General features: G+C 38.2%; 1 protein-coding gene across 1 annotated transcript in view; it reads left to right on the forward strand.

The window, feature by feature from the left end:
• The window catches only part of LOC306873503 (vascular endothelial growth factor C-like), a 43,393-nt gene that overhangs the window by 15,239 nt on the left and 4,339 nt on the right, over window positions 1-23,815 (forward strand). The window contains exon 5 of the mRNA XM_079422836.1: window positions 20,021-20,124. Coding sequence (XP_079278962.1) covers window positions 20,021-20,124 — 104 coding nt within the window. The remainder of the gene's footprint in view (window positions 1-20,020; window positions 20,125-23,815) is intronic.

Here is a 23,815-nt window from a genome sequence, read left to right on the forward strand (position 1 = left end):
GGACAAATAGTCAGAGAGAGCATAGTCAGACTTGCATCAGCCCATCCAAGCTGAGGCATCTGATATTTCTGAATGCCAACCTGCACTAAAGACTGAAGTGTCTTAATGTTAAGACTTTTGCCTTTATTTATTTGATTTGTTTGCTGTGGTTCTGTGTGCAATTGTTCAATAAAATTTTTATTAAACTGTTAAATAATAATAACTGTGTATAGAGCCCTGCACGGGACTCAAATTTGGCCTGAGACGCTTAGACAAACAAAAACTCTTTCAGTATAATCATAATCTGTAAAGATGCTCTTCTTTCTAAAGGTGCGTCTAACGAGGAGATGGCGAGTCAGGATCGTCATCTTCATCTTTGTGACACTGACACAGAAAACACTAGTTTATTAGTAAATAATTCAAATATCTTCTTACTATTTCCCCCTGACACATTCATGGTAATTACTTTTGCTGGGGCTTTGCTGTAAGCTTTAGCCTATTGCGTGAATTTGAGCGCAGAAGTCTTCAGCTGTGCTGACGGCATGCTCTCTGCTGCTGCTGGACACTAAACACTGTCGAGCCGCTCTTGACAGTCGCGGTAGCACGGTCTCGTGTTGTTTCCACCAGCGTGGGAATTTGTTTTCATCACTAATTGATGGATGTCTAAAATATAAAAAGTAAGGAGAAGCCTAAAACAGGCCCGAGGCCTGGCCCGTGTCAGAAAAATGACGTGATAATTGGCCCGAAGCCTGGCCCTAGGGGTGTAAAAAAGTCAGGGTCAGGGCCCGGGCTGAAATGCAGGGCTCTGTGTATTATTATTATTTTTTTGTAACAAAAAATACATAAAAATAAGGCTTTTATGAAAACGCTGAATAAAAAATTGCTTGCCAACACACAAACCATTCACAATTGCTAAATTGGGCTAAAATAAAAGGCTCAGAGTGATACTAAATGAAGAGCCATTTGGGAGCCGTAAGAGCCGGCTCTTCTAACGGAGCCTAGCCAAAAGAGCCGAACTTCCCATCACTACACAGTGATGTTGAACATGAAAAGCGAAAATATGAAAATCTGTTCTGTGCATAAATAAATAAAGCCTATGCTCGTCCTCTAGGTTCATTATTAAAAATGAAAACATGAACAAAAATAAAAGCAATTAAATGTGTTATAATTCAAATATGAAAATTAAAATAATAATAATAGATCATGACAGAATTTTTACGACCCTGTCCATCAAAATGACGGACAATGTTAAAGTCAGACAAAATCCAGTCATTTTAGTAGGAATCCATGAGATAGGTAATTTCAAGTAAGGGCCGAAAGATTTCCCCATCTAGATTTTGTAATGTGTTCAAGTTGGTTTTTGCTAACAGAAAGTATTGAACAACAAAAAGCTGCTTGGTTTGGAAGTGACTTCTGTGTGAGCTGTGCTTCACACATCGCTACACTATTGACAACAGACCTAATTTTCCATTTAAAACTGCACATTAAGATATTGGTGCAATAATCTAATAAATATCATAACATATAAAGTAGCAAATACAAATATTGGGAAAAATCAATTATGTATCCCATTGAGCTTATTAACACTTAGTGATACAGTATTGAATTTAAAAGTTTATTTCCAATCAACATTTCTCTCATCCACCATCTTGGATTTTTGTTTTCTGTTGATCCTGTCACAATTCGTTGTGGGATTGTCTTTTCCTCCTGGCAAATACAACTGAATGTCACTTTGGATAAAAGTGTCTGCCAAATGCATAAATATAAAGGTAGAGGCACAGAACAAGTTGTGCAACAGAGCAACAGTTTTCTAAAATCTATTACTCCGTGTTAACAGAAATCTTGAACAACCCTGTTAAAAAACCAGCATATGCTGGTTAGGTATGTTTTGAAGCATGGGTGCTGGTTTGAGCTGGTCTTGAGCTGGTTTAAACTGGTCATGTGCTGGTCCTGAGCAGGAGTTAGTTGCTTAGGACCAGCTTATGACCAGCACATGACCAGCTAAGGACCAGCAACCATGCTTCAAAACATACCTAACCAGCACATGCTGTTTTTTTTTTCAACAGGGAAAGTAAGTGCTGAAGTGTTACAATGCACGCTGCTGTAGTGGGAGCAACTGATGATAGGGTAACTTATATAAGAGATAAACTATCACACCAAGACATTCAAGAAATTGACTTTACTCTATTCCCTGTTTGTTTTGGCCTTCTTTAGCGTCTCATCAGCGGATATGTGGCTACACTGATGTGTGTATTTTGGATGTAGTTGCACATCCAATGACGTACAGTAGCTCATCAAATTGATTTTCATATTGGTGGTGTGGCTACCCATTGTTAAGGTTGACCGAGAACTTCCTGCTCATCTGTTGTTTTAGTAATTTTTTCAGGCAGGAAATTCCCAGTAGGGAATCTTAATGAACTTACCATGCAGTGTGCAGATTTGATTAACTAATCAGCACCGACAAGTGAGCTACAAAGCATATGTTTTTTTTTTTTTTTTTGTGGCCTGATGCAAACAGCATAAATGTTGTTTGTAATAGATGTTAAAATTATACTCTTTTTTTATTAGATTTGGCTGGTGGTATCTAACTGTCTATGCTGAAGTACACAATTCATGGGATTAATTCCAGGTATTTTTGCCTGAGGAAAAATGCATATTATGCTTAATACAATGCATATTATGTACAATATGGGTGAAAAACTAGATCTTCAGAGTTTTTTAAGCTGACTATATACTAGGGTGTAATGCCCCCCTGACTCATACTGTATGTACAAGCTTACAGTAGTTCTGTAAGAGAGTGTTTATAGCTTGCAAAAGCTCAAGTCAAATCACTGGTTCCCACTGTGGAGCACACTGTATCTTCTTCAGTTTATTGAAATGCTTAATTTGATAGAGAAACACTGATGGCCTTGAATTTTAGCCACCAGAGAAATAGAGACAGCCTAAAAAAAAAATTATCTAGTCCCAAACCCATTTTCTTTTTTTTTGATACCTCTGCCACTTCTCTTGCTGCCACAATGAGAGATTTTAATGAGCGTAGAGCAGAGCGCAGACCAATAGCGAGAACTGTGAACTGAGAAACAAGATGAATCAACAGTAACTACATCAGCTCGAAAGTTCGGCTTAGCTGAAGTATTCCATAATACCACTTAGCATGTTTAGTATTTCTATATTATGTAATGTTTAATCATTATCTAATGTACCGTTTATTCAGATTGTCATGAAACTCATACATTTGCATATATATTCATAACTGAGTGCACATAAACTGAAGAGTTAGGTATTATATGCATATTTGACTGCTGTTTTAATGTGATTACCAGATATCGACAGCACAGAGTGAATTGAATATTTTCTTGTTGTATTTTAAGCTGCATCTAGTATTTAGCAATGGGTTATTATATTAATTAATTATTAATTAGGGTTCTGTATGAATTCTTGCAGCAAAAAAATTTGACGAATCAGCTGAATAAAAAAATAAACACATTTTGAGGTCATTATATAATAGGAACATACATTTTAATTTGTTCTCCAAAAAGTAGGTTAAGAAAGCTCACTAGTCATGGGAATCCCTGTAGCTCAACCTCCATAGTGTTTTTTCTTGCATAAACATTAAAGGTGTTGATTTAAAAAAAAAAAAAAAAAAAAAAATGAGTTGCAAAATACTATCTCTTCGTACTTTTTAGAATGAAGCACAGTCCCCCTTTTCAGCCCTGCGTTGATCCCTCACATACTTTGTGTAAATGTTTACCATTTTATCCTCTCAAAGAACGAAGGATTGGCCCATTCGCCTGTTCGTGACAGAAGTCAACGTGCTACACTATGACTCATTGGCACACGCAATGAGGAAAGGAAAGAAAAGGAGTGAAAGACTTGTTAATAATGCACGCTTTGTGTGCGAAAACAGCGGCTGCTCTTTCTGTGTAGAGGAAACCTATCAATCCCACATGTGTGGCAATGGAAGCCAGTTTGTTGCTCCATTGCTCAGAGATCTGTTTGCAAACAGGAGGGGAAGCATCACAGAGATGTTGGCCATGTTGGGAAAGGCAAAGAGGGGTGACACACCCCTCTAAATTGGCCTTTACACATGCCGTGTGCTGCTGCCGTTTAACATTTGATTACTTTGTTTAGCTCCCTGTCAGATGGAGCAGGAGGTGTTGCGTCAGTAAAGAAATATGAACTAGTTGACAGCTTTTGCTTGATGTCTTTTGCATTGTGTATTTGGTGCTGTACAGTGCATTCAAGGCATTGCTAGCAAATACAAGTTTAGCTACATTAACTTCATTGACTGTGTTTACGAATGTCTCCAATATTTCAAAACGCTTCCATAAATCTAAGTGTTAAAGAGTTAGTTCACCCAAAAATGAAAATTGTCATCATTTACTCGCTCACATGTGATTCCAAATCCATAAGGCACATATAGAGAGATTTTTACTGAATCCTGAGAAATTTCTTTGCCTCCATTGAAAGTCTAATGTATCAAAACTGTGAACCTTTAAAAAGTTCATAAAGACAAAAGTAGGTTACGCTTTATTTTGATAGTCCACTTTAGACATTCGACTAACTATAAGTAACTTTGTAACTACATATCAACTACATATCAACTGTCAGGGTTCTTGGCACAGCAGATACTAGAGAGAGACCCAGATGCAGAATTATCAAGGGAGTGACATTTATTGACAAGATTTAAATAAACAGGGCTGAAGTGAGTCCAAACAATAGAAAAGGGCAGTCCGCTGGAAAACAGGAGGATGACCGAAGTCAGACCTGGACCAAGCTAGGCTAGAGAGCAAAGGAGATCACCAGTCAATGATATCAATGGAGATCAGGCAGCAGCTTGGGTAACCAGTGATTGACACTTAGAGCTGTAGTGAACCCAGTCCAATCAGCTAACCAGTTCTTGAGAACAGCAGCCAGGGCTTGATACTTTGAGCTGTAGTGAAACCAGTCCAGTCAGATAGCCAGGTCTTGAGAACGGCAGCCCGGGGGAATCAGGACACAGAACAGGAACAAACACTAAACAAGACAAGACCACAAGACAAAACAACAAGCAACAAAATAAAACATCTATGACTACATGCTATGACTAAAAAGGAAAAACCAAAATCAAACTGCTGCGAGCAAATAAATCAAAAGAACCAAAAAGCAAATTCCAGGAATCTAACTGGAATATAAACTGGCTAAGACGAAAATCAAAATAAGGAAAAGCCAAACTAGAGGCTAAAGAAAACTAGAACAAAATTAAAAAAACAGGAACTAGACTAGAGCAAAATAACAAAAGCAAAGGAATCTTGATAAACCTCAAGAGAACCAATGCAAGCTAGACAGATAAGGAGAGCAAAAAAACAACACTACTCAATACGACTAGTAGACTGACAATAAATTCTCTTTCACACAAGGAACTCACGCAACGAACCAGCAGAGACATGAGGGAAAGGAGTACAATATAAAGGAGCAGAGCACATGAGGATCAGGTGGACACAATCACGTAAATGAGGACTAGACAAGGACTAAACAAGGGGGCGTGACCATGGGAAACAGGGAGGTTGGACCAGAGGAACATGTGGCAAACACAAACAGAGACAGAGCCATGTGCTCAGACACAAAACAAACAAAGAAACATTGAACAGGGACAAGACAGACAAGACTGTCAGGGCAGAATCCTGACAGTACCCTCCCCCCAACGGACGCCTCCAGGCGTCCACACCCGGCAAAGGGGGCACAAACTGGGAGGGCCGACTGGGAAGGAAACCTTGAGTTCCAGGACAACCAGAAAACATAGGAGGTGGGACTGGGGAGGAAAATACTCCAGGGAAAGAGTTTGTGGCCAACCATGGAGTTGCCGGCTTAACGAACTCGTAAGGCCTTGGTGACAGGGAGGGTGGGATGGGGACCTTGTTGGTGGTCCTTCTGGAGACATGGACTTGTTTCGCTGGTGGAGTCTTGAAAATGGCCTTAGTGGTCTCGGTCTCCGGGGCCAACTCTTGACTGGTGAAAGACCTTGGGACAAACTCAGGGGCCATGACTGCTCTGATAGGGAGGGTGAACCCTTGGGGAAGAGGCTCAGAAGGCACAAAAACGGTCTCAGGTACTGACTTGGACGCACTCCCCAGAACTTCAGGGACAGACACTGGACTTGACTCAGGTGTACTTCCCTGGGCTGCACTGACAGGGTCAGGGACTGACTGGGGATAGCTTTCCTGGGCTACTCCGAAGAACTCTGGGTACTCCTGGGCTGGAGTACACCCTGGAGGTTGTGAGGCCTGGACCGGAACTGTGGCTGAGAGTACTGGCTGCTCAGGATTGGCCTGTGTGGTAATGACAGCGAGCTGCTCAGGGATGGCCTCCATGGCCATTGCAGGAAGGGTTTCTGAAAGCATCAGATGACAAACAAGATTGGTTTCTGTGGACACAACAGGATTGGCTCGCTGTTCTGAGGTAGCCTCCATGGCCATAACAGGCAGGGTGAGATGCTCTGGAATGGCCTCCATGGCCAGGTCAAGAACAGTCTCAGTTGAAGCAGCAGTGCCCACCTTGGACGAAATAGGTCCCATAAATTCAGACGGTGCAGACTCAGGTTCCTTTAACACAGACTTAGCTGGTGAAGTAGGCGGCTTAGGGGTTGGTTCCAGGCTGTATACCTCTGGAACCACAGAAAACAGGACCAACTGAGTCGAGTCCTCCTGGACCACAGGATTAGGGACCTCTTGAATCAGACTCTCCTGACTCTGGTCGTCCTGGATCAATGTGCTTGGGACCTCTGAAAGAAGAGCATTTGACTGCACAATGTGTGCCCTCCTTTTAGGTCTTGGAGGGCTCAAAGGTGCATGATTGGCCACTTTTGGCGTGCCTGCAACCCTCTCAAACAACTCAGGAACGACTGAAGATACCTGGACCCGAACTGGGAGGATTTGAACAGACTTGGACTCTAGGATAACTTGGGTGGACTCAACGGACTCAGGGATGACTGGTGCAGACTCGACCGGCTCTGGACTGGCAGGAGCAGACTCGACCGGCTCTGGACTGGCAGGAGCAGACTCGACCGGCTCTGGACTGGCAGGAGCAGACTCGACCGGCTCTGGACTGGCAGGAGCAGACTCTGAAGACTCTCTGGTAGATGCAGCAACTCGAGCCGCCCGCCTTCTTCTGTTCCTTCGTTTCTCAGTAGGAGTCAGATGATGATCGTGGACTTGACTCAAAGGAGGAAGGGGGGCAGGGTGGTCACTGCAGACATCCTCAGGCGGGTTAAGGATCTGCCAGTCTTTACGGTGATGCACATAAAGGGAGAAGTCCCAAAAACTCAAAACATGCAATTGCTCCATCTCCCATCGTGGCAGGGGGTCATCCAGAGCGAGGTTGAAGACCTCCTTCAGGACTGCATCATCATATTCTAGGCCCCTAGCCATGGTCCAAAAGAACTGAGCAAAGCCCCGTGGATCCATGCCCTCCTGACGAAGCAATGACACTGCCCGTTGGAGCGCCAATCTCCCTTCTGCAGTGGCAGGTGGAACAATTTTAAGACTCATTCTGCTGGGTCTGGTGATGGCTGGTTCGTTCTGTCAGGGTTCTTGGCACAGCAGATACTAGAGAGAGACCCAGATGCAGAATTATCAAGGGAGTGACATTTATTGACAAGATTTAAATAAACAGGGCTGAAGTGAGTCCAAACAATAGAAAAGGGCAGTCCGCTGGAAAACAGGAGGATGACCGAAGTCAGACCTGGACCAAGCTAGGCTAGAGAGCAAAGGAGATCACCAGTCAATGATATCAATGGAGATCAGGCAGCAGCTTGGGTAACCAGTGATTGACACTTAGAGCTGTAGTGAACCCAGTCCAATCAGCTAACCAGTTCTTGAGAACAGCAGCCAGGGCTTGATACTTTGAGCTGTAGTGAAACCAGTCCAGTCAGATAGCCAGGTCTTGAGAACGGCAGCCCGGGGGAATCAGGACACAGAACAGGAACAAACACTAAACAAGACAAGACCACAAGACAAAACAACAAGCAACAAAATAAAACATCTATGACTACATGCTATGACTAAAAAGGAAAAACCAAAATCAAACTGCTGCGAGCAAATAAATCAAAAGAACCAAAAAGCAAATTCCAGGAATCTAACTGGAATATAAACTGGCTAAGACGAAAATCAAAATAAGGAAAAGCCAAACTAGAGGCTAAAGAAAACTAGAACAAAATTAAAAAAACAGGAACTAGACTAGAGCAAAATAACAAAAGCAAAGGAATCTTGATAAACCTCAAGAGAACCAATGCAAGCTAGACAGATAAGGAGAGCAAAAAAACAACACTACTCAATACGACTAGTAGACTGACAATAAATTCTCTTTCACACAAGGAACTCACGCAACGAACCAGCAGAGACATGAGGGAAAGGAGTACAATATAAAGGAGCAGAGCACATGAGGATCAGGTGGACACAATCACGTAAATGAGGACTAGACAAGGACTAAACAAGGGGGCGTGACCATGGGAAACAGGGAGGTTGGACCAGAGGAACATGTGGCAAACACAAACAGAGACAGAGCCATGTGCTCAGACACAAAACAAACAAAGAAACATTGAACAGGGACAAGACAGACAAGACTGTCAGGGCAGAATCCTGACATCAACTAATTCTCATTAATTTGCAACTACATGTCTACTAACTCTCAGAGTAGACTGTTAGGGTAGGTTTAGGGTTAGTAGAATAAGTTGGCATGTACTTTCAAAATTTCTCATAGTCAGTATGTTGTTTGTTGTGTATCCATCAAAATAAAGTGTTAGAAGATAATAAGCAGACATTCTACTAATACTCTAATGACTGCTAGTTGACATGTAGTTGCAAAGTTACTTACTGTTAGTAGAATGTCTAAAGTAGACTATCGAAATAAAGTGTTACCCAAAAGTAATCCATATGAATCCAGTGTTTAAGCTTCTGAAGAATCATTATCACATTTACATGATTAATTTACCACTTTTATTCAGATATAAACATTGATCAGGCCACCTCTATGGAGCACATCAAAATATGGTACTTGCTTGAATTGCGAGAATAAACCTCATTGGTTCTTGTATGAACTAGCATGTGTTTTCATGACACACGAAAATGAACCCAATTGGTTCTCGGGAATCAAGCAAGCGTGTTTCATCTTCTATTACCCTATGAGATGTGCTCTGTGTATGAGATGAATGAAAGTATCAAGTGTTGGGAACAGCGTGAGGGAGACTAATTTATGACAGAATTTTCATTTTTGGGTGAACTGACCCTTTAATTATTCATCATGCATGTTTGCATGTCAAATCAAAACATGTTAAATGGTTAAAAGCAACCCTGAGTCTCCCAGTGAAGAACTGGAGAAAAGAACTGTTTATTGTTATGTGTTTCAGTGCTGTTTTTCTTAAGCCATCCCCTGTCAAAGTGATTTGCAGTAGGGGGAGTGAAAAGGAAAGAGGCATCATCCCCCAACAAGGTCCTGCACAGCCAGGTCTTGCTTAAGAAAAAGCAGATGTGTTCCTAGGGCGACCTGCACTGTGGAAGTGTGTTATATGTTTTTTTGGTTTCCTGGACACACTGAGGCTTTATCTCCTCATTCCTCTCATGTTTTCACGCAAGCCGGGACATTATAACGTCTGCGCATGTGAGGATGCCACTTTTTAGAGATAGAGAGTTTAGTGCAGACGTGCAGCTTTACCTTTAGCTGACATCATTTACTGTGCTTGTCTCTTTAATTGTTTACAGCTGTCTTTACAGCTGTGAAGGTCAACACCCGTGCTGGGAACTTGCTATCTTGCGATCTCATACATGTTGCACAGTGTGCTTTCTGAATTTGTTCTTGAATAAGAGAAGTTTTTCATTTAATCTGACTCCAAGGCCAGATTAATTCAAGATCACTCCAGGTCAGCTTTGAATGCCTTCAGCTCGATTCTAATCTTATATTTGGAAAAATACTGCCCAAACCTGTGCCATCTGATAAAGACGAGGGCTGTCTGTACTGCCGGGGGTTTAACGCAGGGTGGTCCGCTTCAAGCGTCCAACTTTGGACTGCAAGGTGTTAACAAAGTCTCGCTGTTTGCCGTGAAGGAGAAAGCGTACGTGTTTGACCTCAGATGTGTGGTCTAGAGTGTAACGTAGCATATAAACCCTATTGGTGTTATCAACCCTTGTGCAATGAAATGGCAGAGGGCTGGTAGTGATTATCAGCAGTTGGCTCGTGGTTGCGTTTCGCTTTCTCTCACTCTGTATTGTTTTGGAGGTGATGATTCACTATGTTAGCAAAATAGAGGTTCTTCAGGAGGAGAAACATTCAGACATCACTAGGGCTATCATAAGCAACTCAGACTGTTACCTAATGACTTTTGACCTTCAGCTGCTCTTTATATGCCAATATGCGTGTGTTTTTCATCAGTTCATCAGGAGTTTACTATTGTTTTCCCACTCTTTCTCGTAAATTTCTCGTAAAGTTCTTGTATAACTTCTCCAGAAAGAACTTAACACACTAATAATGAATGAATGGCATAGTTATTTATACATAGTCAGTTTGGAGGGAGCTGTGAAACACCATCCCCTTACTCTATTATTCTGTTGATGCAATGTTTATGCAAGCTCAATTCTTATAGTCTGCAATGTATACAGTATTGCAGCAGGACTCTTGCAATGTAAACTACTCAATTCAGAATTAGAAAAAGCTTCATTGCCAAGTATGTTTACACACACAAGGAATTTGTCTGTGACAGGAGCTTGCAGTGGAGAAGTACAAACAATATGCTGACATATAGGAATTAGACAGTAAAATGGAATATAACACAATATTTTTTAAAAATAAGAAAAATATAATATAAAAATATTTTCTATAAAATGCAGTGTAACCTGACTTAACAGTAGGCTGTTTACAGTTGGTAAGCAGTGCTGCAGGTTGGTGCATTAATATAGATGTTCAATTTCAATTTGTTTTCAGTATGTTTTAGCTCAATTGTTGCATAATGTGCTGCAAAAACTGGCTTTATTTGTTCTGAATAATCTGATTTGGTGGTTTGTGACCTCGTGCATCAAAAATGTATATTATGAGAATATTAAATATAAATAGAACATTTTAACAATATTTAATTTACTGGAGTATAGTAATTACACCATTGTAATGTAATGCTTAGGGGGGATGTTGAATGCTTGAATCTGATTATTTGATGAACGTTCTAAGGACGTGCAATAATTTTCTTTATTAGGAAACACACAGGTGAAGTGGTTCCAGGCAGGTTTACTTAATCACTTTGTCAGATGATTTAAGTTATTTCAAAGATCCTTATAACCTACAACAGCAAAATAACCTCTTTTCTTCGCTTCATGTCATGGCTGAGTTGCCACCTCAGGTGTGCATTATTTTTCTAAAAGTTCACTGGCCTGTCATCAATTATTCCTTATGTAAAACATCATTAGAATGATTTTCCAGCAAAAATAACAATATTGCGATAATGCATACTTTTATCTTGATATAAAATTACCTTCATACCACCAATACGGCTTTATTCTGTTGATCTGAAGATCTCCTGGTTACAGCAACTGATTTCAATCTCTTGCACATTTTTTATTCATGGAACGTTTAGCAGACCATTATTGTAGGTATGATAAGTAGTGTTTTCAGCATTGAGAAATACAGAGTGAAGAGGTTGATGTAAAATATGTCTTTGTTTGAACAGCCAACCTTCATTTTGGCATTTTAATGTGATTCAAAGTGCAGGCTGACTATCCCTTGTAGCATAGTTTACATTAACATATGGAGAAGGATATTTATATCATCTTTAGACTTTTAAATGTAAATCAGTTGAGCTGCAGACCTCTACAGACAGCCCCCAGCAAAGAACGAATCAGCTCTGTGTAACAAACAACATATGGGCTTGTTGAATTACTGTAGAGGTGGGAATGCTGATTTGTCTCTACAGTATGTGACCTATGGACGTGTATGGCAGTGTAGTCACATTATAAGCATGTTCTCTAAGTTATCCTAGCTTATATATTATCTTCCTGACACCTTGCTAGACCAAATGGAGTCTTCTGTTTTGCATTATGCAAGGTGCAAGTGCACATGTTAGTCATCCAGTAGGTCATCTTCCACCTCGCGTGGACCATATCATAAGTTCTTTTAACTCCCCCCTCTGTTCTCAGGAATGTGTTGTCTTATGCCACTGAGCATATGGTAATTGGAAACACATTGAGAACCCTGTGCATGTGTAGTTTACCACTGAACCATTTCGGGCCTAGTCTGCAATTTGCTTTATTTCACGGTTCTGATATTCAACAACCTGTTTCCCTTTTTCTAAGTAAACACCCGCAACACTAATTATGCCGCCATCTGTTTGATTAGCTTGCATGGTATGTTTGAAGTTTAGAATGCAAAGCAGACTAACATGTAATGGTGTTTACAGTACATTGTGTCAAAAACTTGTTCTGTCATCAAATACATAACACACACTGTGTTCAGTAGGGGTGCAATCTTAACACTTGCGTCAGTTACACCTACTGTTGCTTTTGTTGCCATAAACAAGCTTATTCAGTGGTTGCTCAAATTTTCATCATATGCCTTCAGACTGAAATTCTATTCTGATATTCTAGTGTATTTGACTCAAATTCATTGAATGTTGGCAGTCTGAACAGCAAAGCTTTGATTTTTACAAACCAGGTTGAAACCCCATGGAATGCATCTTCATGATGCATTAAATGGTTTAATCAGAGTTAGTTTTTCATTCAACATTTCTAATCTTTGACATAAAAATTGCACAGTATTGTCTCATCATCTTCTTATAGAGAATTCTGAAACATTTACTAGGTGAATAAATGGATGCATGAGCAAAGGCAAAGGTAAAAGACCGTAACTTCAATTTTGGTCGAAAATTAGTTATCGATATGTTTGGGACATTCAAGACATTATCAAGACTTTATCATGTGCATAAGTATCAATTCCGTTGTTTTTGGTTTTTGTTTGGTCTCAACCATAACTTCCAAAAGCCCTGGGGAAACCAAGGCAGAACACCATAAAACACCAGTTACAGCTCTTTCACTTTGTTTGGAATGCTCAAATTAAGTTACAGCGTTCTACCTTTGTTTAACTGCACGTCAAATACCTTGGCAGCAATACGTAATCGTGAATAATCTTTAAAGATTTTTTTTTTTCCTCTTTATAATGCAGATTATTCACCAGGATGTCACTTCTAGTTGATGTGTGTGGACTCGAATGCCGTAGCTAGCATGTATCAATCATAAAATCAGTAGCCTACCAACAGTTTGCAATTAAATCCATAGCCTACCTTTTCTTGTAACCCGATAAAATCAATCCATGGCGATGAATGTCCTCTGAGATATTTAATCCACCAGCATTCTGAACATTATTCCTGCTTGTTGCTGGTGTTCACATAAATCGTTCTTTTAGGTCAGGCTATTTTCATTCAAGTCAATATAAAAGCAATTATGTTATGTCTAGCATTCTTTTACGTTACTGAGCATAGCAAATAAATTGGTTGCAAAACGGTCAGGTTTTACATTTAGTCTGCTTGTTACAGTCAAAAACAACAACAACAAAAAACATTAATACAGTCACATTACTACATGCAATAGCCTATATGAGATAGCCCATGATCAGTAGATTTTATTCAGGTGTAACTGTAACGATTTTGTAAATGGTGATCAGCAACCAAATATTGATAATGTGGAAGTTACTGCCTTTTGCCTTGGTGTGAGTTCTCACTTTTTGCAGACAATGCAAAAGCAGAGTACAGTAACTTCAAAATAGGGGTAAAAAATCTAGTTAGAGCCCACTTTTTTAATGTAGATAATTTTCATTACTAAAACATCTCATTTCCAAATTTCCAGTGTCCTACCTATAATTAATTTGGCTGGACAAATAAATTTTTTTTCAGTTTCACACTCTAGAGAGTTAAGGTCTTTTGCCTTTGTAGGGCAGAATTCATATAGTTTTGCCATTGTTGTCTCATGCAACTTGAGGGGATGGTCAAAAGAGGCTAATTTTCAGTTTTCCATCCTCTATTTTCTTTATACATAATGGCTAGGCATGCACAGTATATTAGTACTTATTAGTATTTATTTATTTTATTAGTATTTATTTGTTTGTTTGTTTCAGGAATATTTGATATTTAAATGTCATTTTATGTACCTTATATTTATGTATTGGATAACATTTTCCATCATCTAATAATCATTTAATTTAACGGAATGTCTATTTACACTAAGTGCAAATAGCCCATCTTGTTGGCAAAGGCTATTTACACTAACTCCGCCCACTAACGTGTGATTGGGTTAGTCAACAATAAAAAAGCAGTTAATTCAACATCAGTTTCAGTGGCGTAGATGGTAAGGCGCATGCTTTTTGACGCGATCGACCCGAGTTCGAGCCCACCTTTTGCCAAACATTTTTTTCCCCTTTTCAAATCGCATCAGAAAGGCATTTATTTTCAATAAAAATGAAGGAAATAATCAAAAAGTTGAAAATAAAGTATCGGGTAGGGTTAGGGTAGGTGTAGGGAGGGCTTTATTGTCCCAATAAGGTGGCATCCATTTAATAAATTTGAATTAAAATTATAATTTACACTCAGTATGTTATTATTGCGTACTGTTTTATAATGTACTACAATACTGAGGTGCAGATAATTGCCACTATTTGCAATAAGTAGTATAAATAGCAGAAAATCTTGCTATTTTAACATAGTGTAAATAGAATCTATAGCTATTTGCACTTAGTGTAAATAGCATATTGTTAAAAAATACTGCTATTTACACTGAGTGTAAATAGCATCTATTGCTATTTACACTTAGTGCAAATAGCTGCTGCCTTAATTTAATCAAGTAATAGCACTTAAATATTTAGCAAATCTCCAAATGAATATCCATTTTTCATGCTGTATATTTTAGTGTTGTGATGCTTAAATACATTTTTAGCATTTAAGATGATCATTATTATTATTATTATTATTAAGAGTTATTATTAAAAGTTTTAATATATTTTAGTTATTTATTTAATTACATTTTTTATTGAGACAATTTATGTCAACCAAATAGTGTAGAATTGTAATATCGGCCATTTATTTGTATTGGTTTTAACATGAAAATAATTATTGGCTTCAGTATCAGACAGAAATATTGGCTATTTTCTGTCATTACTATAACAAGTGAGGCAGATACATTGCATTTTGACTAAAAACAAACAGATCATATTTCACCATTTGCAAATGACAATGTGGACAGTCCATCCTAAAGATCAGATGTGAAACCCAGTTCAGATTTGTGTGCAGTGTGAACAAACCCTTAATGACAAACAGTTCTACATGGGTAATATATCACCCATACTGTCTAGGTAGAAAAGCTGTGATTTCATGGACAGCCAGACAGGAGGGCTGATCTATACATGAGAATGGTCCTTCGCTGGGCCTGATCCAGCCTTGGGTCATGCTAACTGGTCCTGACCTCTCACCTTTTAGCCAAGGGAGGTTAATGATAGTGGACCTGTAACTGGAGCTGTTACATCCGAGTCAGTTCTCAGCAGGGTGTAAGACTGAACACACAAACACATACACACACACACACACACATGCACACACATACACGCACACACACACACACACACACACACATATCTTCCAGTGCAAAGGTTGAGGGCAGACCGTGAAGTGTCTCTCTGAATCTAGAGGAGAAGCCCACATCTGAGCCTGGTTTTTCGCTGGATAACTCTGAAGCCAAATCTGCCTGGGGACCTGACATTATGCCTGAGCCACTTAAACTCACAAAAACAGAGAGGAGGAGAGAGTGGAGGGTGGTAAAGACAAAAGGAGGGAGAGAGGGGGGGTGACAAAGTAATAAATAACATGGGTCTGAATGGCCCCAACCTGATCATTCACTTCCACATCTTTTTTTTTTTTTTTTTTTCAGAAAAAAATTGCTCTCCAAGGACTTGTTCATGAGTGGTATTTCCTTTAGGATAGACTTGGTGAGAGAGGGGTCTCTAGGTCTAAATTTGACTTTGTGATTGGCTTTGTTCAAAGTTAACCCACAGTAAATTTGAATTTGGTTCTAGGCATAAAATGTTCCGTCTTCACATTTTTTGTATGCGAGTCACACAGCATTTACTGCTTTTATATATGTGACCCTGGACCACAAAACCAGTCTTAAGTCGCTGGGGTATATTTGTAGCAATAGCCAAAAATACATTGTATGGGTCAAAATTATCGATTTTTTTTTTCATTTTCCATGAAGATATTTTGCAAATTTCCTACCATAAATATATTAAAACTTAACTTTTGATTAGTAATATGCATTGTTATGGACTTCATCTGGACAACTTTAAAGGCAATTTTCTCAGTATTTAGATTTTTTTGCACCCTCAGATTCCAGATTTTCAAATAGTTAATATTGTCCTATCATAACAAACCATACATCAATGGAAAGCTTATTTATTCAGCTTTCATATTAGTATTTCACCGTATACTGTGTCAATATAATGTCCACATGGAAGAAATAAAGGTTATATAAATCATGCAGTTAGTTAACGTTACATTTAAGCAGAAAAAGTGAAACATTAAAGCAATGGCTAAATGATGTGATCATAATGATTACAATATTTGAAAGAGTTGGAAGCTTTTTTGTTGGTTCAGAGTTGACATCATCTGAAGCCCTCACAAGGGGTGGGCATCATCTCTTCATGAGTGTTGGGGTCAACTAAATCTTTATGATAGGCTGGATCCAAACTGGAGCTGGCATGAACTTCATTTATATCCTAATGTAGAGACAGAAAAGCAAATGGAGAATAATGTAGCTGCTGTTCATAATATTTCAAACAAGATAATCATGTACATTTGAACTGATATAACTATAGTACAAGGTTATGAGATGCATTATGTGAATGCTTGGCAAAATAAATTTGAGCCAGGAGAGTGTGTCTGAGCCACAGACATTATCAGGAAGGCAATTCCAGATTTTAGCAGCCAAATGTGAAAACGCGCTAGTAGTAGTAGTAGTAGTAGTTTATTTATCTCCTTGGGGAAATTCTGTTTCAGTGACTTTCAACGTGTGTTTCGCAAACAATAGAAAGACAAAAAACATATCAACAAAAACACAAGATGTAAGTGTTAAAAAAAAATTAAGCATTTCACTGCTCATGGTAAAAAGGATTTTCTCCCACTATAATTGATAAAATATTAAACATCATAAATCTTCGACCTGAAGGCAAAAGTTCAGACTTAACATACAATGGGTGCATATTATCAGAAGTAATTTTCATTGCTTTACCTCCTTTACCTCTTGATATTCTTGGTACTACCAAAAGTCGAGAGTTTTGTGACCTAAAAGAGCATGATGGATTGTAACGTGATAAATACACAGGAGCTAAACCATGTAGGGCCTTATAATTAAACAGCAATACTTTGTAATCAATACTGAACTTGCATTATGCAAAACAGTGTATGATATGCTACCATGAATGATTGAGGTTGCAATATACGTGGATGTCTACAAGTGTTTAAACAAAATGAATAAAAATATGCTTTTAAGAGCATTTGATTGTACCAAAGTTTTATTGGTCATTGTGTAGTCATTTTCCATAGTGTACATAGTTTCCATTATATGTACTGCATCAACAAAACAAATATTTATCTACCTTTCTACTTAATACAACCTCAGCTTTTGTGTATTTGTGTTTGAATTGTATCCAACTCAGTTAAATTAATAATTTAATTGACATTAGTAATAACAATTGACATGTCAAAGATATCTGAGGCAATTTTCTTTCAATGTTCAAGCTAAACATTTTTAACATGTTAGCTATAAGTTCTGTCCCCATGCTGAAAATATGCACAGGCTATTTGTTTAAATATGAGAGAAAGCCATTTTAAACACATCATTCAGTAGTTTTCCCAGAATTCTCGCCAGCTTCCCTTCATAGTGAGCCACTACATGATATTTTTAGTGGATGGAGTCTTTCTAGGGGTCAGGAAAAGCATTGCTCTTGGCCTTTCAGTTTCACTGGACTGTATGGATTGTGGCAGTTTAACTACAGAGTGTTACTCTTACATCAGTTTCTTAGATTTATTGATGTACTAATAATAATTTAAAAATATTGCGTGCTAGAATCTGTTTTATGGCTTGACTTCCAACATCGATAGTCGAATAATCTACGGATGAAGTCGTAATTAAAACTAAATCTCCTTAGGCCGCACATTGTTGAAGTTTATAGATGCCTTACAGCTGTGGATATATGTAAATGCATTGCAGATGTTTAAAACCATATGCTTATACACGGTTTACACTCAATGCAAATGGAAAAGATGCCTTGAAATTCAAAGAGGCTTTAGAAATGACCTCCTCACACTGTTTAATAGAACAGGCCTCTCCTCAATGGGTTGCTCTTTATCATTTTTCTTGCCTGCAGACAATATCAAATCCCAGACGATTTGCAGTCCACACTTAATGGAAAAGCAAAGCAACACTTCACACCAGTGTTGATCCACTCTTAGCGTAACACTCACTTTCCCATTTTGGAGATTCATATCACTTCACAAAAGAGAAGCCAGAGTAAAGTTTATCTTGGGTGAAGTCTGTGATTTCACTGCCCAGTAGCTGCAGCCTGGACTTAAAATCTGAGGCCATGAGAAGATAGATTGATAATGGAGCAGACAAGAAGATGAGTTTGAGCTCATCTGTGACTTCAGTTTGGATCTTCATAGTAGGCAGTGTTGGAGTTGGAAAATAAATGAAATGGAAAAAGATAGATGTGCCAGTTGGTTGTTGATATTAATTTTGAATTGATGTACTGATTTAAACAATTATATTTTATTATTATTATTTTTTTATTTCAAGGTTTTATTTATAACAGAATGCATTTCTCCTTTAAAATTATTATTATTATTTTTTATTAATTTATTTTCACTGTTTCAGGGAAGAAAAGGCATGTGTAATATACCTTTTGAGGTTAAAAGTTTAAGAAATCGCACTGAATTGCAGAAATGAATCACAATACTTAGTATATTGCACAATATTGAAATAACAATTGCTATATTGGGACCTGTGTATTGGAAAGTATTGAAACATGTAATTTCTGGCAAATTCTGCTCCTACATGCAGTTGATCCTGGCACATCTATAACTTTATATGGTAAAAATCTGTTTCACTGCATGCAAAACGTGTTTAATTACTTCACGCGAGTGTCCTTCCACCATGTCTCATTTTTTGATTACTTTGCACGTACAATTTTCATGGAAAAACTTCCTGTTTGAAATAATATTGCTTCACTTGTTTCCGGTTATATGTGTTAGCTGGCAAAATAGCAAAATCCATATGAACACTTGACGCAAAAATACATTTTTGTTTGTTACTTCAGAACATTTTGATTTCTTAAAATATATTGCAGTATTTGTGGCATCTGAAGAAGCTATTTGTAAGAATCTGATCCGTACTATTCATGATTTAAAGGATTGTAGCGTGCTTCTACTTCAGTCAGTAAGACCTCCATTCCAACACCATGTGCTACTGGTCAGCAGGACAGCAAGGGACTCTGATAGCATCACTCCCTCTTTCCTTCTGTCTGAAACAACTCTGACTCTTCCATCCTGTTGACAGACTGCCAGAGTCATGCCAAACTAAGAACACAGTATAACATGTTGTGCTTTTTCAGGACTGTTCCTTTGAGGTGTGTTTACTTAAGAAATGAAGTCAGTGATCAGATTGAAATATATTTGTAGCCATTGAGGTCATCTTCCATGTCCTCTTTGAAAGTTTTTTTATTTTTTATTATTGAATCAAAGAATGCAAGCAGGCTAATTTGCAGTGAGGTTAAGACCTACAGCCTGTGATCAAAAGAGATGTGTCTATGAAATTTTACCACCCTCTTATGTATAGAAATCAGTCTCTGAGTTATAAGTTAAGTCAACAGCTAACATTTTTTATGTGAGTCAGCGCTTGTTGAATTGAGACTGTTATTTTGCCTTTTATTGTGGATTTTTTTTTAAACCCACGCTACCGTCTGTCTCCTTGCTAATCACTTATTTCCTCCACAGATGTCATGTGGCAAATAAAACATGCCCAAAGAATCACAGCTGGAGCAATCGCTTATGCAGATGTGTGCCACTGCCCGACACCCTTTTTTCAAAACCACATTCTGGTAAGTGCTAATGCACATGTTTACAGCCTTACAATGCAGTGCTTTGCATGTGAGTCTGAGCATGACCGTATGAAAGAGAGAAACAAACCTATACTGAAAGAGGGACCCCACCAATGAGAGAACTTCTTTTCTTTACTAACTTAAGTTTTTGATGAATATTAATTTAATTTATTCAGCAATATTGGAACATAACTTGGAAGACAATCAGCACTACAGAAATATATCCATATACGTTATACAAGTTTTTTTTTTAAGTATGTAGAATTATTATATTAACGGTTTTGGCATGCTGATTTAAGTCTGTATTCTCAGATATCATGAATCACGCTGAAATTATTTGAAGCAGTTTAGTATGTTATGGAAGATTGTGCTTTGCATGTAATCAGTGTTCCTTCAAATTTTAGTTCTTGCTGAGCAAAACCTATTTCTATTGGGCAAGTCTGTCGGCCACCTTAGAAGAAACCCGATACCTGAATTATAACAGACCTCTTCAGTGTTAACTGTGGCATTCTTTTAAAATAAATTATTTATATCTAATCTAAAGCAGTTCAATTTATTGCACTTAATTACATTTGACTTTTATGCAGTAACTAAAGCATAAATAAGAATGAATAAATAAATACATTTGCTTCAGTTGCATTTAGAACAGCATATTTAATTATTTATTAAATAGCTATAATTGGTATTATATGCATTGACTAAAGCAGAAATGTATTATTGTATTATTTATTTAAATTTAAATTGTATTATTTATTTATTTAATGCATATTATTTATTGATATAAATACAAACAAAATATTTGGTATTAATATGCCAAAATGTGCAGTGACTAAAATGAGTGAACTTATTTATGAATTTGTTTATTTATTAAATATGTATTATGAAATAAATAAATAAATATGCTGTTCTTAGAATGGGTGGTGAAAGTGCAACCTTGGTGTCCACTCTGGAAATAAGGAAATAGTTTGTCATGAAGGGAGAGTGCAATCACAGAGCGAAACTCCGCAATCAACACCCCTGACTACATGTCAACAAAACAAAGGCTACAAAAACACGGTTGAGTTTCTGCAGAGAGGAAAGCTGCCATAATAGCTGCTTTCAGCTTTGTGGCAATCGTTCAAGCCAAACAAAAACATCCCCAGCAACGTGTGCTCAGTTAAAATAGGATAATCGCTCATTCTCAGCCTTCTATCTGATCGCAAACCTGAGTTCTTGTTCAAATGGAGCATGATGTAAATCAGGTTCAGTGTGATGGTAGTGACATACTTGTCTTCATTACGCTTAGTAAATATGACAGGTCAAACCTGATGTGGATACAGCAGTCTGTTGGTTTATGCATACAGCATAAGAATGCATAAGCTCTGCAGTCTGAAGTCCCTAAGGCTAAAATAGGCATAAATACATAGTGCATGTGTGAGTGCAGATAAAACAGCTGCACACATATTGGGACACTATATTAAATTTGAAAAGACAGGTTGATTTGGTGTGGATGGTTATGTTGCTATAGCATGCTGGCCAATTTTGTTGACTGTCCTAGTGAAATGGAATAATAGATTTGCATTCAGCTCCACTTTAGCGGTTGGGGAGTGAAACAGGTTAAATGAATCTTTGCTAAAGCAGACACACTAGGAGGAATGTGTCAGGAATATTATACTTCATGGAAATGTCCCACATCTCCTTTTACTTGGCGCAGCCTGTGACAGAAAAGCTTTATAATGCATACTGTAATAGCACATTATCTTGTGGGTCAGCTTACTTTGACTACGAATACCTAAGCATTATGGACTCACCTCTTTCCAGTTGTGTAATTTCATGTTCCCTCTCAAACATATAAATGCTCAAAGGTAGCAAGAGCTTCCTCAACTTGCAGTGGGAGGCTGCATAAGATGAACTGATGCTATACTGATATAAAGGGTCATTTTTTTCACCACTAGTACTTTCTCTCTCTACACCTCCAGCCCAAGTATGTTCTGTATGTCCTTTGAGGCACATAAACATAGCTGAAATGCTTTGAGAGCAGTTATGTGGCTTGACCATGACAGAGGACCATTGCAAAAACACTGATTGCTGTCAGAGCGTGTAACTTTGGCTGGATTTTATTTGGTGCTTGTATTTTCTTCTGTTACTTTATTTGTATGGTGTGAATGGATTCTTTTTTTTTTCAGATATGTGGCTTGATTGTTCAAGTGTCAATGATAAATAAGGGTGTCCAAGATAAAGAAAATATACAGTGCCCTCCAAAAGTATTGGAACAGTAAGGCCAATTCCTTTATTTTTGCTGTAGACTGAAAACATTTGGGTTTGACATCAAAAGATGAATATGAGATGAGAGATTAACATTTCAGCTTTTATTTACAGGTTTTATTTTTCATCTGGATCTGATACACAACTTAGAAGATAGCACCCTTTGTTTGAACCCACCCATTTATCATGTTACCAAAAGTATTGGAAAATATAGAATTAACATAGATTAAAGTGAAAAAGACTTAATATTTAGTTGCAAATCCTTTGCTTTCAATAACTGCATCAAACCTGTGACCCATTGGCATCACCAAATTTTTGCATTCTTCTTTTGTGATGCTTTTCCAGGCTTTCACCGCAGCCTCTTTCAGTTTTAGGGGGTTACTCCCTTCAGTCTCTTCTTTAGCAGGTAAAATGCATACTCTGCAGGGTTTAAGTGTGGAGATTGACTTGGCCAGTCTAAAACCTTCCACTTCTTGCCCCTGATGAACTCCTTTGTTGTTTTGGCACTATGTTTTGGGTCATTATCTTGCTGCATGATGAAGGATCTCCCAATCCGTTTAGTTGCATCTTTCTGTAAATTGTCAGACAAAATATTTCTGTAGACTTCTGAGTTAATTTTGCTGCTGCCATCATGTGTTTCATCATTAATGAAGATTAATGAGCCTGTCCCAGAAGAAGCGATGAAAGCCCAAGCCATTACATTACTTGTGTAATGTGTACTATGATGTACACCTGTGTACACTGTGTTTCAGATGAACTTGTATGTTTGGGATCATGAGCAGATCCTTTCTTTCTCCAAAACTTTAGCCTTTCCATCACTTTGGTCCATAAAACCTTGTCCCAGAATTTCTGAGGCTCGTCTCCTATTCTTCTTGCTAATGAATGGTTTGCATCTTCTGGTGTAGCCTCTGTACTTTTGTTCATGTACAGTAGATTGTGATACCTTCACTCCTGCCCTCTGGAGGTTGTTGCTGATGTCACTAACAGTTGTTTTTCTTTCTTTACAGCTGTCACAATGTTTCGGTCATCAACTGCAGATGTTTTCCTTGATCTACCCGTTTGAGGTGTATTACTTAGTACATTAGTGGTTTCATTCTTCCTCAGGAGATTCCATATGGTTGTACTTGCTATTGCCAGTGTTTGTGCAATGGTTTGATTGATTTTTCATCTTCTCTCAGCTTCACAATTGCTCGTTTTTCACCCATAGACACCTCTCTGATTTTCATGTTGGTTACACGTCTAACTAACTATAAATGCAGTCTGCACGGATCTGAAACTGAGCGCAGACATTCAGTGCTATTTATTGTTTGAATAATCAATTAATAGGACACACCAGGGCAACAAAACACACCTGTCAGTTACATGTTCCAATACTTTTGGTAACATGAAAAATGGGTGGGTTCAAACAAAAGGTGCTATCTTCTAAGTTGTGTATCAGATCCAGATG

The sequence above is a fragment of the Barbus barbus genome, assembly GCF_936440315.1.
Source record: "Barbus barbus genome assembly, chromosome: 8".
Lineage (NCBI taxonomy): Eukaryota > Metazoa > Chordata > Actinopteri > Cypriniformes > Cyprinidae > Barbus > Barbus barbus.